Source organism: Oncorhynchus mykiss, chromosome 5 (assembly GCF_013265735.2).
Source record: "Oncorhynchus mykiss isolate Arlee chromosome 5, USDA_OmykA_1.1, whole genome shotgun sequence".
Taxonomy (NCBI): domain Eukaryota; kingdom Metazoa; phylum Chordata; class Actinopteri; order Salmoniformes; family Salmonidae; genus Oncorhynchus; species Oncorhynchus mykiss.
Genome location: NC_048569.1, coordinates 93,797,403 through 93,814,326, shown reverse-complemented (window position 1 = coordinate 93,814,326; position 16,924 = coordinate 93,797,403). Strand labels below are relative to the sequence as shown.

General features: G+C 43.4%; 1 protein-coding gene across 1 annotated transcript in view; it reads left to right on the top strand.

The window, feature by feature from the left end:
* atf6 (activating transcription factor 6) overlaps positions 1–4,524 on the top strand; it is a 124,446-nt gene extending 119,922 nt beyond the window's left edge. The window contains exon 16 of the mRNA XM_036978881.1: positions 4,269–4,524. Coding sequence (XP_036834776.1) covers positions 4,269–4,465 — 197 coding nt within the window. The 3' untranslated portion in view covers positions 4,466–4,524. The remainder of the gene's footprint in view (positions 1–4,268) is intronic.
* The last annotated feature ends 12,400 nt before the right edge of the window (positions 4,525–16,924 follow it).

Genomic DNA, 16,924 nt, shown 5'->3' with positions numbered 1-16,924 from the left:
CACCTGCATTGCTTGCTGTTTGGGGTTTTAGGCTGGGTTTCTGTACAGCACTTTGAGATATCAGCTGATGTACGAAGGGCTATATAAATACATTTGATTTGATTTGATTGAGGGATTGTGCATTCCTGGTGTAACTCGGGCAGTTGTTGTTGTTGCCATCCTGTACCTGTCCCGCAGGTGTGATGTTGGGATGTACCAATCCTGTGCAGGTGTTGTTACACGTGGTCTGCCACTGCGAGGACGATCAGCTGTCCATCCTGTCTCCCTGTAGTCTTAGGCGTCTCACAATACGGACATTGCAATGTATTGCCCTGGCCACATCTGCAGTCCTCATGCCTCCTTGCAGCATGCCTAAGGCACGTTCACGCAGATGAGCAGGGACCCTGGGCATCTTTCTTTTGGTGTTTTTCAGAGTCAGTAGAAAGGCCTCTTTAGTGTCCTAAGTTTTCATAACTGTGACCTTATTTGCCTACCGTCTGTAAGCTGTTAGTGTCTTAACGACCGTTCCCCAGGTGCGTGTTCATTAATTGTTTATGGTTCGTTGAACAAGCATGGGAAACCGTGTTTAAACCCTTTACAATGAAGATCTGTGAAGTTATTTGGATTTTTACAAATTATCTTTGAAAGACAGGGTCCTGAAAAAGGGAAGTTTCTTTTTTTGCTGAGTTTAGAAGCACAAGCATTTCTCTACACTCACAATAATATCTGCTAAACCTGTGTATGTGACCAATAAAAATGTATTGCTGCTTTAATATTGAAGGAGAACTGGCTGGATTGGTAGCTAGGTTGGCTGGATTGGTAGCTAGGTTGGCTGGATTGGTAGCTAGGTTGGCTGGATTGGTAGCTCGGTTGGCTGGATTGGTAGCTAGGTTGGCTGGATTGGCAGCTCGGTTGGCTGGATTGGTGGCTCGGTTGGCTAGATTGGTAGCTAGGTTGGCTGGATTGGTAGCTAGGTTGGCTGGATTGGCGGCTCGGTTGGCTGGATTGGTGGCTCGGTTGGCTGGATTGGTAGCTAGGTTGGCTGGATTGGTGGCTCGGTTGGCTAGATTGGTGGCTCGGTTGGCTAGATTGGTAGCTAGGTTGGCTAGATTGGTAGCTAGGTTGGCTAGATTGGTAGCTAGGTTGGCTAGATTGGTAGCTAGGTTGGCTGGATTGGTGGCTCGGTTGGCTGGATTGGTAGCTAGGTTGGCTGGATTGGTGGCTCGGTTGGCTGGATTGGTAGCTAGGTTGGCTGGATTGGTAGCTCGGTTGGCTAGATTGGTAGCTCGGTTGGCTAGATTGGTAGCTAGGTTGGCTGGATTGGTAGCTCGGTTGGCTAGATTGGTAGCTCGGTTGGCTAGATTGGTAGCTAGGTTGGCTGGATTGGTAGCTCGGTTGGCTGGATTGGTAGCTCGGTTGGCTAGATTGGTAGCTAGGTTGGCTAGATTGGTAGCTAGGTTGGCTAGATTGGTAGCTCGGTTGGCTAGATTGGTAGCTAGGTTGGCTGGATTGGTAGCTCGGTTGGCTAGATTGGTAGCTAGGTTGGCTGGATTGGTAGCTAGGTTGGCTGGATTGGTAGCTAGGTTGGCTGGATTGGTAGCTCGGTTGGCTAGATTGGTAGCTAGGTTGGCTAGATTGGTAGCTAGGTTGGCTAGATTGGTTGCTAGGTTGGCTAGATTGGTAGCTAGGTTGGCTAGATTGGTAGCTAGGTTGGCTAGATTGGTAGCTAGGTTGGCTAGATTGGTAGCTAGGTTGGCTAGATTGGTAGCTAGGTTGGCTAGATTGGTAGCTAGGTTGGCTAGATTGGTAGCTAGGTTGGCTAGATTGGTAGCTAGGTTGGCTAGATTGGTAGCTCGGTTGGCTGGATTGGTAGCTCGGTTGGCTGGATTGGTAGCTCGGTTGGCTGGATTGGTAGCTAAATTGGCTGGATTGGTAGCTAGGTTGGCTGGATTGGTAGCTAGGTTGGCTGGATTGGTAGCTCGGTTCGGCTAGATTGGTAGCTAGGTTGGCTGGATTGGTAGCTAGGTTGGCTGGATTGGTAGCTCGGTTCGGCTAGATTGGTAGCTAGGTTGGCTGGATTGGTAGCTAGGTTGGCTGGATTGGTGGCTCGGTTGGCTGGATTGGTGGCTCGGTTGGCTGGATTGGTGGCTCGGTTGGCTGGATTGGTGGCTCGGTTGGCTGGATTGGTGGCTCGGTTGGCTGGATTGGTGGCTCGGTTGGCTGGATTGGTGGCTCGGTTGGCTGGATTGGTGGCTCGGTTGGCTGGATTGGTGGCTCGGTTGGCTGGATTGGTAGCTCGGTTGGCTGGATTGGTAGCACGGTTGGCTGGATTGGTAGCACGGTTGGCTGGATTGGTAGCACGGTTGTTAGAAGCATTTTAAATGGCCCACTGACTGACTGTCTTATTAGAACATAATTTGTTTTTGTTGACTGAAATTGCCTCAAAAAACCCAATTCCAAACTGTGCCCAGTGCCCACTCTTATCTCCATAATCTTTATCAAGCTGGCTGACCACTGAATCACAAATGCCCTCTTGAGTTTCCACTAATGTTGTTTTGTCAGACCCAGAGGCTTAATCAAAACAAAAGGGAGTGACGCACACACGCACACACACACACACACACACACACACACACACACACACACACACACACACACACACACACTGGCACACAGCAGACTATCCTGCCAGACTGCCACTGACAGTCCGTGTGGGAAGGAAGGAGCTTTCTGGAAGGCGTCCAGGTGGCACTAGTAAAAGGGGAAAGGAGAGACCTGACACACACACACACACACACAGACCTGGCAGACACAAACAAAGACCTGGGGGGCTTTTGGTAGGTACCTCAAAGTCATGCTGTTTGAAGTGGGGCCCCTCCGTGTGTATATGCGTGCGTGTGCTTGTGTGTCCTGGCTGTCTGTGTTTTGGCCACTCAGTCAGCGGGCTAAGGAGAGTTGGGACGTTTGGTAATTTGTTAGAAATGTTTGCCAACAGTGTGCAGAAACCCAGTTTTAGGAATAGCTTATATATCATGATGTTTCTCTAGCCCACACATGCTGTAATGCCATCGGTGTGCAGAAACCCAGTTTTAGGAATAGCTTATATTTCATGATGTTTCTCTAGCCCACACATGTTGTAATGCCAACAGTGTTGGGTTTCTCACGGCCTAGCCTCTCATACCTCTCCTCTCTACCTCTCATACCTCTCCTCTCTACCTCTCATACCCCCAAATGTAGCTGGCTGTCCAGAACCCTCTCTCTAAGGTGACTTTCTGCATTGCCTGTAAACTACTGTAACCCCCCCCCATGCAGCTGGAGATAGAGACATCATATAGGGACCCCGCCCCTCCCCATGCAGCTGGAGATAGAGACATCATATAGGGACCCCCCCCCCCCTCCCCATGCAGCTGGAGATAGAGACATCATAGGGAGCCCCCCCCCCCATGCAGCTGGAGATAGAAACATCATATAGGGATTCCCCCCCCCCCTCTCTCTCTCACCACAGACCCACCACCACCAGTCCTATAGACAGACAAAGCCATAGTAAGAGACATGAAGTGTCAGTGGTTTGGTAATGTAAACCTGCTTGCAGGGATCCGTTCAGACATACTCTCCATGCTCCATCTTCCCCTCTCTCCTCTTCCTCTCTTCCTCTCTCCTCCTCTTCCTCTCTACCTCTCTTCCTCCCTCTTCCTCTCTACCTCTCTTCCCCTCTTCCTCTTCCTCTCTCCTCCTCTTCCTCTCTCCTCCTCTTCCTCTCTACCTCTCTCCCTCTCTTCCTCTCTCTCCCTCTTCGTCTTTGTATCTCCATCTTCCTCTCTACCTCCCTCCCCCTCTCTTCCCCTCTTCCTCTCTCTTCCTCTCTCCCCCTCTCTCTCTTTCTCTCTCTCTCTCCCCCTCTCTCTCTCCCTCTTTCTCTCTCTCTATCCCTCTCTCTCTCTCTTCCTCTCCTTCTCACACACCAGGGAACTTCTTTATGTTCTCTCTGTCTGGTTTGCATGTCTGTCTTTGTTTAGAGCTGTTGTGTTTCTCTCTACAGGAGAGAGTGCCAGTGGGTGACTCACCTCTCTCCTCTGTTTACCTCTCCTTCATCCCTCTCTCTGGCTCTTAACCCCTAACTAACCGCCCACTCCACTCTACTACTATTGATAGAGGTATCTACTCCCTCTCTCTCTGTCATAGGGAGGGGGGGGGAGGGAAGGTATAGCCAGGCCCAGCTGGGTTTCAACTGAGGAAGCTTACTTGTTTGTTTTTTTCTAATGCACTGATTCTCCCTGTCTCGTTAACAGATCGTGTGATCAAGGACCAGGAGTTTGAGGTGATGATGCAGATTGACTGTGAGGTCACAGACACCCGGATCCTCCACATCAAGTCCTCCAGTATCCCACCATTCCTGCGTGTCAACCGCACCGACACCCTGTACCCGCCTTCACCTGCGGACAGCAAGGCCACGTCTCCTGTCCAGGTGCTCATGGGTTCCGCGTAACCTCTATCAACCAATCGAATTGACGCACAAACCCGTAACTCCCACCAACCAATTGAACAGTGAAATTGAAAAGATGGAACAACAACAAACGTCTGTTCTCCTCCACCAGTTTAACAGATGGAACAACAACAGGTCTGTTCTCCTCCACCAGTTTAACAGATGGAACAACAACAGGTCTGTTCTCCTCCACCAGTTTAACAGATGGAACAACAACAAACGTCTGTTCTCCTCCACCAGTTTAACAGATGGAACAACAACAGGTCTGTTCTCCTCCACCAGTTTAACAGATGGAACAACAACAAACGTCTGTTCTCCTCCACCAGTTTAACAGATGGAACAACAACAAACGTCTGTTCTCCTCCACCAGTTTAACAGATGGAACAACAACAAACGTCTGTTCTCCTCCACCAGTTTAACAGATGGAACAACAACAAACGTCTGTTCTCCTCCACCAGTTTAACAGATGGAACAACAACAAACGTCTGTTCTCCTCCACCAGTTTAACAGATGGAACAACAACAAACGTCTGTTCTCCTCCACCAGTTTAACAGATGGAACAACAACAGGTCTGTTCTCCTCCACCAGTTTAACAGATGGAACAACAACAAACGTCTGTTCTCCTCCACCAGTTTAACAGATGGAACAACAACAGGTCTGTTCTCCTCCACCAGTTTAACAGATGGAACAACAACAAACGTCTGTTCTCCTCCACCAGTTTAACAGATGGAACAACAACAGGTCTGTTCTCCTCCACCAGTTTAACAGATGGAACAACAACAACAGGTCTGTTCTCCTCCACCAGTTTAACAGATGGAACAACAACAAACGTCTGTTCTCCTCCACCAGTTTAACAGATGGAACAACAACAAACGTCTGTTCTCCTCCACCAGTTTAACAGATGGAACAACAACAGGTCTGTTGTCCTCCACCAGTTTAACAGATGGAACAACAACAAACGTCTGTTCTCCTCCACCAGTTTAACAGATGGAACAACAACAGGTCTGTTCTCCTCCACCAGTTTAACAGATGGAACAACAACAAACGTCTGTTCTCCTCCACCAGTTTAACAGATGGAACAACAACAAACGTCTGTTCTCCTCCACCAGTTTAACAGATGGAACAACAACAAACGTCTGTTCTCCTCCACCAGTTTAACGGATGGAACAACAACAGGTCTGTTCTCCTCCACCAGTTTAACAGATGGAACAACAACAAACGTCTGTTCTCCTCCACCAGTTTAACAGATGGAACAACAACAAACGTCTGTTCTCCTCCACCAGTTTAACAGATGGAACAACAACAGGTCTGTTCTCCTCCACCAGTTTAACAGATGGAACAACAACAGGTCTGTTCTCCTCCACCAGTTTAACAGATGGAACAACAACAAACGTCTGTTCTCCTCCACCAGTTTAACAGATGGAACAACAACAAACGTCTGTTCTCCTCCACCAGTTTAACAGATGGAACAACAACAGGTCTGTTCTCCTCCACCAGTTTAACAGATGGAACAACAACAGGTCTGTTCTCCTCCACCAGTTTAACAGATGGAACAACAACAAACGTCTGTTCTCCTCCACCAGTTTAACAGATGGAACAACAACAAACGTCTGTTCTCCTCCACCAGTTTAACAGATGGAACAACAACAAACGTCTGTTCTCCTCCACCAGTTTAACAGATGGAACAACAACAGGTCTGTTCTCCTCCACCAGTTTAACAGATGGAACAACAAACGTCTGTTCTCCTCCACCAGTTTAACAGATGGAACAACAACAAACGTCTGTTCTCCTCCACCAGTTTAACAGATGGAACAACAACAAACGTCTGTTCTCCTCCACCAGTTTAAAAGATGGAACAACAACAAACGTCTGTTCTCCTCCACCAGTTTAAAAGATGGAACAACAACAAACGTCTGTTCTCCTCCACCAGTTTAACAGATGGAACAACAACAGGTCTGTTCTCCTCCACCAGTTTAACAGATGGAACAACAACAAACGTCTGTTCTCCTCCACCAGTTTAACAGATGGAACAACAACAAACGTCTGTTCTCCTCCACCAGTTTAACAGATGGAACAACAAACGTCTGTTCTCCTCCACCAGTTTAACAGATGGAACAACAACAGGTCTGTTCTCCTCCACCAGTTTAACAGATGGAACAACAGGTCTGTTCTCCTCCACCAGTTTAACAGATGGAACAACAGGTCTGTTCTCCTCCACCAGTTTAACAGATGGAACAACAACAGGTCTGTTGTCCTCCACCAGTTTAACAGATGGAACAACAACAAACGTCTGTTCTCCTCCACCAGTTTAACAGATGGAACAACAACAGGTCTGTTCTCCTCCACCAGTTTAACAGATGGAACAACAACAAACGTCTGTTCTCCTCCACCAGTTTAACAGATGGAACAACAACAAACGTCTGTTCTCCTCCACCAGTTTAACAGATGGAACAACAACAGGTCTGTTCTCCTCCACCAGTTTAACAGATGGAACAACAACAAACGTCTGTTCTCCTCCACCAGTTTAACAGATGGAACAACAACAGGTCTGTTCTCCTCCACCAGTTTAACAGATGGAACAACAACAAACGTCTGTTCTCCTCCACCAGTTTAACAGATGGAACAACAACAGGTCTGTTCTCCTCCACCAGTTTAACAGATGGAACAACAAACGTCTGTTCTCCTCCACCAGTTTAACAGATGGAACAACAACAGGTCTCATGTTTCTATTTACCTTGTGTTCTTTTTTTTATTTTCTACAGATCTGAGATCATTTTTAAATGATTATATACAAATGTATTTGACTGAACTCTGGTATCAGGTTTTCTCCCTTATCCTTGATTGGGATTATGCAATACCAAGCTAGCTCAAATGGTCAGTGTGAGTTAGCCATTCTGTTTTCAGCTCTGATATCCGCCATGGTTGTTGAAGGTCAAAGACCAGAGCCAGGCTCTGTGTGTGTCTGGACTGACCAGGACCAGGCTCTGTGTGTGTCTGGACTGACCAGGACCAGGCTCTGTTTGTGTCTGGACTGACCAGGACCAGGCTCTGTGTGTGTCTGGACTGACCAGGACCAGGCTCTGTGTGTGTCTGGACTGATTGACTGTGGCCCTACGCCCCTCTTACCAGGGTAATTGCTGAGCAACAGCAGGGGGCCGAGCATTGAACCCTGAGTCACCCCAACATAACACAAATACTTTCACCCCATGGCTGCCATGTTGTTCTCTCCCTCCCTTTCTCTTCGTCAGTCTCCATCCCTCACATCTCTTTTGTTTTCTTGAGGCTTTATATAGAAGTATTTCATGCTGATTCAAGCTTTCATCACCCTCGCCTGTGATACCATTGAAATGATCACAGCAATAGTGGCATTACACTCAGGAAGTAATTTCAACGTGTTAAAGCTAAAGCAGTCCAACCACTAAAAGTATGGGTCACTGTTGTTTCTCTGTTTTTAGGTTTTGTTTTCAAATATAGTGTAGCTACGATGAAGAATTCCTATTGGATGTTGTTTTTGTTTTCCCTTCTGTTTGCACTGTGCTAATATACGTTTGGGGAGTGTTATACTCTACAGATAATGCTATTTGTTGAAGTGCTATCCTCTGTTTTGAATAGAGACCACATCTGTACTGAAATGTTGTCATACCTATGAAAGTATATCATTCACATACTGTATATTTCATTGATCTGAAAAGTTATTGTTTCCCAAATATGTTCCATTTGGGGATAAATCATATGGTATCGTGTGACTATGTTATTGTAGAGGTTTCCTTTGGAGAGAGTGGATTGTAGTGTGGGTAGGGGAGAGAAGGGGTTGTAGTATGGGTAGGGGAGAGAGTGGGTAGAAATGTGGGTAGTGGAGAGAGTGGATTGTAGTGTGGGTAGGGGAGAGAAGGGATTGTAGTATGGGTAGGGGAGAGAGTGGGTAGAAGTGTGGGGAGTGGGTAGAAGTGTGGATAGTGGAGAGAGTGGGTAGAAGTGTGGGGAGTGGGTAGAAGTGTGGATAGTATGGTGTTGGCTATTTGAAGGTCATTGTTTTTTATATAAGCCCCAGGACTTTCAATTTCCATGGACACATAGGAAACATACTTACACATTGATGAATGGACGGTTAGCAGCTGAAATATCAGATACGAGATGAGACATTATCTCTATGAAATATCAATGTGTCACAGTCTTAAACGCTCGTCTTTTGAAAAATCCAACCGCTTTTTTTTTTTAAAGTCATTTAGATTCAACAGGTTGGCAAGGAGCAGCAACGTTTGGCAGACCTAATCCTAGTGAGTAAAGAGTTCATGTTGACCCATGTCGGTTGTCATAGTGACCCGAGATGTTAACCCTAACCCGTCTGTCCACTTGGCCTGATTGCACTTTTATTGAAGTGCACTTTAACAAACAGAAATATTTTCTGATGACGGAGGATCCCTGTGCTCAGAATATGGATGCACGTATGACTAGGTCGTTTGGATAAAAGCGTATGTGTATTATAATATTTAGCTTACTGAAAAGAGCGTTTAAAAAAATAAAAAAAGAGTTAGTTGCCACGGGAACGCTTTTTGAAATGAGGGGGCATAATACTTTTTGTTTTAAACATTAAATAGTTTTGCACCGTTGCTAGGCAACCTGCTTGTCTCAAACGTCTAGATCTTGATTCACTCACTCGATTCACTCACTTCCCAACTGCATTTGATAACGTTAAAGTAGTTTTTATTTGTAATACTATTGTGACTTGTTCAGTTTGGTGTATCCATGGTGTATCCATGGTGTATCCATGCTCGCTGTTCTCTGGCTGGGAGTCCTGATTATAATATCCCGTGTACGATTGTTGTTTCATTTCAGAAAGCAATAGGATGATTTTTCTCCCCCAAATATTGTAGTTTATAAGCGTTTAGTTTGAACGAGTGTTCTGATTAGCGCAACAGCATTTCAACCTTTTAAATGTGACCCTCTATCCACTCATGTCTGTGTGTGTATGACACCAGCAGTTATATTGTGCATTCATTTGCTTGAAAAACACGTTTTATTCAGAGTAATGTCATTTTGACTGTGTACCCATGATTATTCAGGGAGCTGAGAGGAAAATGATGACAGTTTCCACCTGATGAAGGTTTTTGTATAATATTGCTAAATGCAAATAAATAAAACACTGGATTAAACTTTGGATGTGTGTGTGTTGTCATGGTGAGGATCACAATGGGTCGGATCAGCTTGGCAATCGCTGACAATAACCATACCTTCTCTCACCCGCAGAGGGGATGAGGGAACTGGTGTGGGGGTTTTGACATCTACACACCCGGTTGTAAATTAAGCAGGAGAGGACTCTCTCTCTCTCTACCCTCCAGTATTGGCTAAAGGAATGTATTTTGTCTCCAGAGACTTTTGCCCGCCCAAAACTCTTAACGTTCAAAAAGTGAATACCGGAACAATATTTCTAACATCACGTGGGGAATGGTCAGTGGGGAACAATGGAAAACAAAGGTAACATTGGTTTTCATTTTGTGATGTCATTAAAACTTGTATAACGTAAATATTGTAACTTGAAAAGTATATCCTCTTTATCTGTCAAGTTTTCATCCAATATGTTGTGCATATAATATGAAACATGATTAAAGTATTTTTGTTAAGATAGGGATGTGATTTTAGTTTTCTAATAAGATAATTGTTTTTGATAATACTTTGCACAGTAACTAGCCACGCCGCGAGTGAGGTCAGAGAGCTTGTCAGCATGACGGAACACCCTTTTGACCAAGAGTGCATAAAAGCTTAGAAGAGAAGAGAAATCAACCTGTAGACCAGGAAACATGAGGCGTTACCTAAATGTTTGTAATGGTTGAAACTTTTAACCTCAACACGAGGTGAATAAATAAACACACCTTCCCCTGAATAATCAACACAGGGAGTATGATTGTGACAAATTCTCCTCTCAAACAATCACTTGTACAGCTGATTAGCTGTCCTGAGTCAAATATCTCAAACTCTTAACCATCCGATCCTACTACGAGTCTCAAATCACCGTACGCTACTCTCATCACCCCACTGGAACCATCTGGCTGGCTTATCTTCAAATAAGCAACTTCAGGAGCGAATGGAAGAGTGAACTCTGTAGTTCTGTTCAGGACAACATGACGGACAAGGGCACCCACCCGTAAATACTTTTCATGATTTCTTATTCCAAACGTGGGGCGGTTCGTGCGCAAACTATATGATTGTGAGAATAGTTATCGAATGTGTCTACGATAAGTCTCTCTTTCTCTCGCTCTCTCTGGGAAAACATGCGATAATGTGTCAGTCCGCTAGGGACCTTTGTTCCATGTAGTAAGTGTGTGTATTCGGTCTTATTATTTGGTTAGTTAGTAAATAAATAATTAAACCAATTGGTGTAGTACTGAATAATGAGCAAGGCTGGGGTTTTTTGCAGATCCAATAAGGTTACGACTGTTCAGAATGATGATATTAATCATTACCTCTTATCATAAGATGACTGTTCAGAATGATGATATAAGAGTTCATGATTAATCTGATGACTGTTTATTGATGAAATAGATATGCACCTTTATAGAGTTTAATTCAGGAGATGGCAACTCTTTAAACAACCACTTCCGTGGTACCCCAAATCTTAATGAGTTAATTGTTACACGATTCATTTAATTAATTCATTAATAATAATTAATAATTAAACATAGTGGATGAAATGACAGTCATCAGATGAATGAAAGTAAAGTCACGACATCTGTTTACTTTTCAAGTCACTCCAAAAATGTAATTTCTGAGAAATAAAGGTTTAAAATGGGTTATCTTCAGATTGACCTCTTGTGTGTTACAGTAGCTCCATGGATTTAAATCCGAGACCAGGGAGATTAGCCAAATGCTCCTTCCTTCTGCACTTTGTAGACTTGTGGGTCTCTGAGTCTTGTCTGGTGTGTTTCTGTTTTTAGCTGGTCGTTTTCCATCCTGACAGTTCAGATTAGATTGCTGCTTTACATGAGCTAATTATGGCCACTTGGACTTCAACCATAAATTAAAGCCTACAGTGGAGACATTTTTTTTTTTGTGTCGTTTCACTTCTTTATTGCAGTCTCTACAAACAGTACAATCTGATAGTCTTGTGGAATGCACGTATTCTTTTCCTAAGGGAAACTGCTATGTAAAGTATATGTACAGAGATTCAAAGGTACTGTAGATATACATAGAGTGAACAAAACATTAAGAACACCTGCTCTTTCCTTGACATTGACTGACCAGGTGAATCCAGGTGACTGACCAGGTGACTGACCAGGTGAATCCAGGTGACTGACCAGGTGACTGACCAGGTGAATCCAGGTGAAAGATGATATCCTTTTGATGTTGCCTGTTAAATCCAATTCAATCAGTGTAGATGAAAGGTAGGATACAGGTTTTTTTTTTTAAAACAAAGTCAAGAGACAATTGAGACATGGATTGTGTATGTGTGTCTTTCAGAGGGTGAATGGGCAAGACAAAATATTTAAATGCCTTTAGATGGGGTATGGTAGTAGGTGCCAGGCACACCAGTTTGAATGTGTCAAGAACTGCAACGCTGCTGGATTTTTCACACTCAACAGTTTCCCGTGTATCAAGAATGGTCCACCACCCAAAAGGACATCCAGCCAACTTGACACAATTATGGGAAGCATTGGAGTCAACATGGGCCAGCATCCTTGTGGAATGCTTTCGACGCCTTGTAGAGTCCATGCCTGAGGAATTAAGGCTGTTCTGAGGGCTAAAGGGGGGTGCAACTCAAGATTAGGAAGGTGTTCTTAATGTTTTGTACACTCAGGGCCTTCAAAAAGTGTTCACACTCTTTGACTTTTTCTACATTTTGTTTTTTCAGATTTTTACAAATGTATTAAAAATGAAAAGCTTTAATGTCAATAAGTCAAGTGTTCCGGCCCTTTGTTATGGCAAGCCTATATAAGTTTAGGAGTAAACATTTGCTTAAACAAATCACATAAATTGCATGGACTCCCTCTGTGTACAATCATTTTTGAATGACTACCTCATTGACTACCTCATCTCAGCCCACACATACAATTTTATGTAAGGTCCCTCAGTCGAGCAGGGAATTTCAAACACCGATTCAACCACAAAGACCAGGGCGGTTTCCCAATGCCTCACAAAGAAGGACACCTGTTAGTAGATGGATAAAACAATTAAAAGCAGACATTGAATACCTCTTTGAGCATGGTGTAGTTATTAATTACACTTTGGATGGTGTATCAAAACACCCAGTAACTACGAAGATACAAGCGTCCTTCCTAACTGAGTTGCCGGAGAGGAAGAAAACCGCTCAGGGATTTCACCATGAGGCCAAAGGTGACTTTACAACAGTTATAGAGATTAATGGCTGTGGTAGAACTGAGGATGGAACAACATTGTACTTACTCAACAATACCAACCTAATTGACAGTGGAAAAAAGGAAGTCTGTACAGAATAAAAATATTCCAAAACATGTATCCTGTTTGCAACAAAGCAAACTACGGTCTACGGTGACGTAGACCACCAGTTCCGGAGGTCTACGTCACCGGGTTTCTAGGCTTCACTGAACGGGATTCATTATCATCAACCCCGGACTGTCTTGTCTGATTAGACACCCCTGGTTCCCATTTCCCCTGATTAGTATGTTATACATGTGCCCCCTGGTTCCCATTTCCCCTGATTAGTATCTTATACTTGTGCCCCCTGGTTCTCATTTCCCCTGATTAGTATGTTATATTTGTGCCCCCTGGTTCCCATTTCCCCTGATTAGTATGTTATATACAGTGCCTTGCGAAAGTATTCGGCCCCCTTGAACTTTGCGACCTTTTGCCACATTTCAGGCTTCAAACATAAAGATATAAAACTGTATTTTTTTGTGAAGAATCAACAACAAGTGGAACGACATTTATTGGATATTTCAAACTTTTTTAACAAATCAAAAACTGAAAAATTGGGCGTGCAAAATTATTCAGCCCCTTTACTTTCAGTGCAGCAAACTCTCTCCAGAAGTTCAGTGAGGATCTCTGAATGATCCAATGTTGACCTAAATGACTAATGATGATAAATACAATCCACCTGTGTGTAATCAAGCCTCCGTATAAATGCACCTGCACTGTGATAGTCTCAGAGGTCCGTTAAAAGCGCAGAGAGCATCATGAAGCTGAGGTGGGAGACTCTGTCCATAGGACAACAATCAGTCGTATATTGCACAAATCTGGCCTTTATGGAAGAGTGGCAAGAAGAAAGCCATTTCTTAAAGATATCCATAAAAAGTGTTGTTTAAAGTTTGCCACAAGCCACCTGGGAGACACACCAAACATGTGGAAGAAGGTGCTCTGGTCAGATGAAACTAAAATTGAACTTTTTGGCAACAATGCAAAACGTTATGTTTGGCGTAAAAGCAACACAGCTGAACACACCATCCCCACTGTCAAACATGGTGGTGACAGCATCATGGTTTGGGCCTGCTTTTCTTCAGCAGGGACAGGGAAGATGGTTAAAATTGATGGGAAGATGGATGGAGCCAAATACAGGACCATTCTGGAAGAAAACCTGATGGAGTCTGCAAAAGACCTGAGACTGGGACGGAGATTTGTCTTCCAACAAGACAATGATCCAAAACATAAAGCAAAATCTACAATGGAATGGTTCAAAAATAAACATATCCAGGTGTTAGAATGGCCAAGTCAAAGTCTTACAACTGTAATCGCAGCAAAAGGTGGCGCTACAAAGTATTAACCTTTCTGATCTCCCCATCCCGGATCCGGGATCGTGAATACAGACTCAAGCTCATTACCATAACGCAACGTTAACTATTCATGAAAATCGCAAATGAAATGAAATAAATATGCTAGCTCTCAAGCTTAGCCTTTTGTTAACAACACTGTCATCTCAGATTTTCAAAATATGCTTCTCAACCATTGCAAAACAAGCATTTGTGTAACAGTATTGATGGCTAACGTAGCATTTAGCATTAGCATTCAGCTGGCAACATTTACACAAAAAAACAGAAAAGCATTCAAATAAAATCATTTACCTTTGAAGAACTTCAGATGTTTTCAATGAGGAGACTCTCAGATAGCAAATGTTCAGTTTTTCCTGAAAGATTATTTGTTTAGGACAAATCGCTCCGTTTTCTGCCACGTTTAGCTATGAAAAAACCCCTGTATCCAGGATTGTGTAAATCTATCAGCAAGCTCATTAGCATAACACAACGTTAACTATTTATGAAAATCGCAAATGAAATGAAATAAATATGCCATCTCTCAAGCTTAGCCTTTTGTAAACAACACTGTCATCTCAGATTTTCAAAATATGCTTCTCAACCATAGGAAAACAATCATTTGTGTAAAAGTAGCTAGCTAGCGTTAGCATTTCGCGTTAGCATTTAGCGTTAGCATTAGCGTTAGCATCCAGCACGCAACATTAACAAAAACATAAAAGCCTTCAAATAAAATAATTTACCTTTGAAGAACTTCTGATGTTTTCAATGAGGATACTCTCAGTTAGATAGCAGATGCTCAGTTTTTCCAAAAAGATTCCTTGTGTATTAGAAATAGCTCCGTTTTATACATCACATTTGGCTACCAAAAAAAATCCGGAAATTCAGTCCTCAAAACGCGAACTTTTTTCCAAATTAACTCCATAATATCGACTGAAAACATGGCAAACGTTGTTTAGAATCAATCATCAAGGTGTTTTTCACATATCTCTTCATTGATACATCGTTCTTGGACACATGCTTTCTCCCCTGAATCAAATGGTAAAGTAGAAGCAGCTGGCAATTGCGCACCGAATTCGACGCAGGACACCAGGCGGACACTTGGAAAATGTAGTCTCTTATGGTCAATCTTCCAATGATATGCCTACAAATACGTCACAATGCTGCTAAGACCTTGGGCGAACGACAGAAAGTGTAGGCTCATTCGTTGCGCAATCACAGCCATATAAGGAGAGAATGGAAAACAGAGCTTCAGAAATTCTGCTAATTCCTGGGTGATGCATCATCTTGGTTTCGCCTGTAGAATGAGTTCTGGGGCACTTACAGACAAAATCTTTGCAGATTCTGAAACTTCAGAGTGTTTTCTTTCCAAAACTGTCAAGAATATGCATAGTCGAGCATCTTTTCGTGACAAAATATCGCGCTTAAAACGGGAACGTTTTTTATCCAAAAATGAAATAGCGCCCCTAGAGCTCTAACAGGTTTTAACTTAAGGGGGCTGAATAATTTTTGCACGCCCAATTTTTCAGTTTTTGATTTGTTAAAAAAGTTTGAAATATCCAATAAATGTCGTTCCACTTCATGATTGTGTCCCACTTGTTGTTGATTCTTCTACAGTTTTATATCTTTATGTTTGAAGCCTGAAATGTGGCAAAAGGTCGCAAAGTTCAAGGGGGCCGAATACTTTCGCAAGGTGTGCCCCCTGTTCCCTCTGTCTTTTGTCGGTTATTGTTTCCATGTCCGTTGGTGGTGTGAGTACCTATGTGTTGGTGGTGTGAGTACCTATGTGTTGGTGGTGTGAGTACCTATGCGTTGGTGGTGTGAGTACCTATGTGTTGGTGGTGTGAGTACCTATGCGTTGGTGGGGTGAGTACCTATGCGTTGGTGGTGTGAGTACCTATGCGTTGGTGGGGTGAGTACCTATGCGTTGGTGGTGTGAGTACCTATGCGTTGGTGGTGTGAGTACCTATGTGTTGGTGGTGTGAGTACCTATGCGTTGGTGGGGTGAGTACCTATGTGTTGGTGGTGTGAGTACCTATGCGTTGGTGGTGTGAGTACCTATGTGTTGGTGGTGTGAGTACCTATGCGTTGGTGGGGTGAGTACCTATGTGTTGGTGGTGTGAGTACCTATGCGTTGGTGGGGTGAGTACCTATGTGTTGGTGGTGTGAGTACCTATGCGTTGGTGGTGTGAGTACCTATGCGTTGGTGGGGTGAGTAACCTATGCATTGGTGCAGCTGTTATGCTGCATGCTATATATATATATATATATATATATATATATATATATAAAACGGGTATCGTCCCGTGGCATTCAATGAGGTTTACCCTCGCTCTTTTGTTTGGGTACAGCCCAGTGTTTTTGTATAGGGGTTTGTTTTGGGTGTATTTAAATAATTAAATAAACCCTATTGTGTATTCCTGTGCCTGTCTCCAAATCCTTTATACCAGCGTGACAGTATTGACTCAACAGTGTGAATACTTATGTAAATGAGATATTTCTGTATTTCATTTTCAATAAATCTACAAACATTTCTAAAAACATGTTTTTATTTAGTCAATATCAGGTATTTTGTGTAGATGGGTAAGAAACCAAATATATTTAATCCATGTTGAATTCAGGCTGTAACACAACAACGTGTGGAATAAGTCCAGGGGTGTGAATACTTTCTAGAGGCACTGAAGGTATACAAATGAGTATAAAACAAAATATCTAGTGACATTTTAACCCACACTGCTGTCGTCATGGT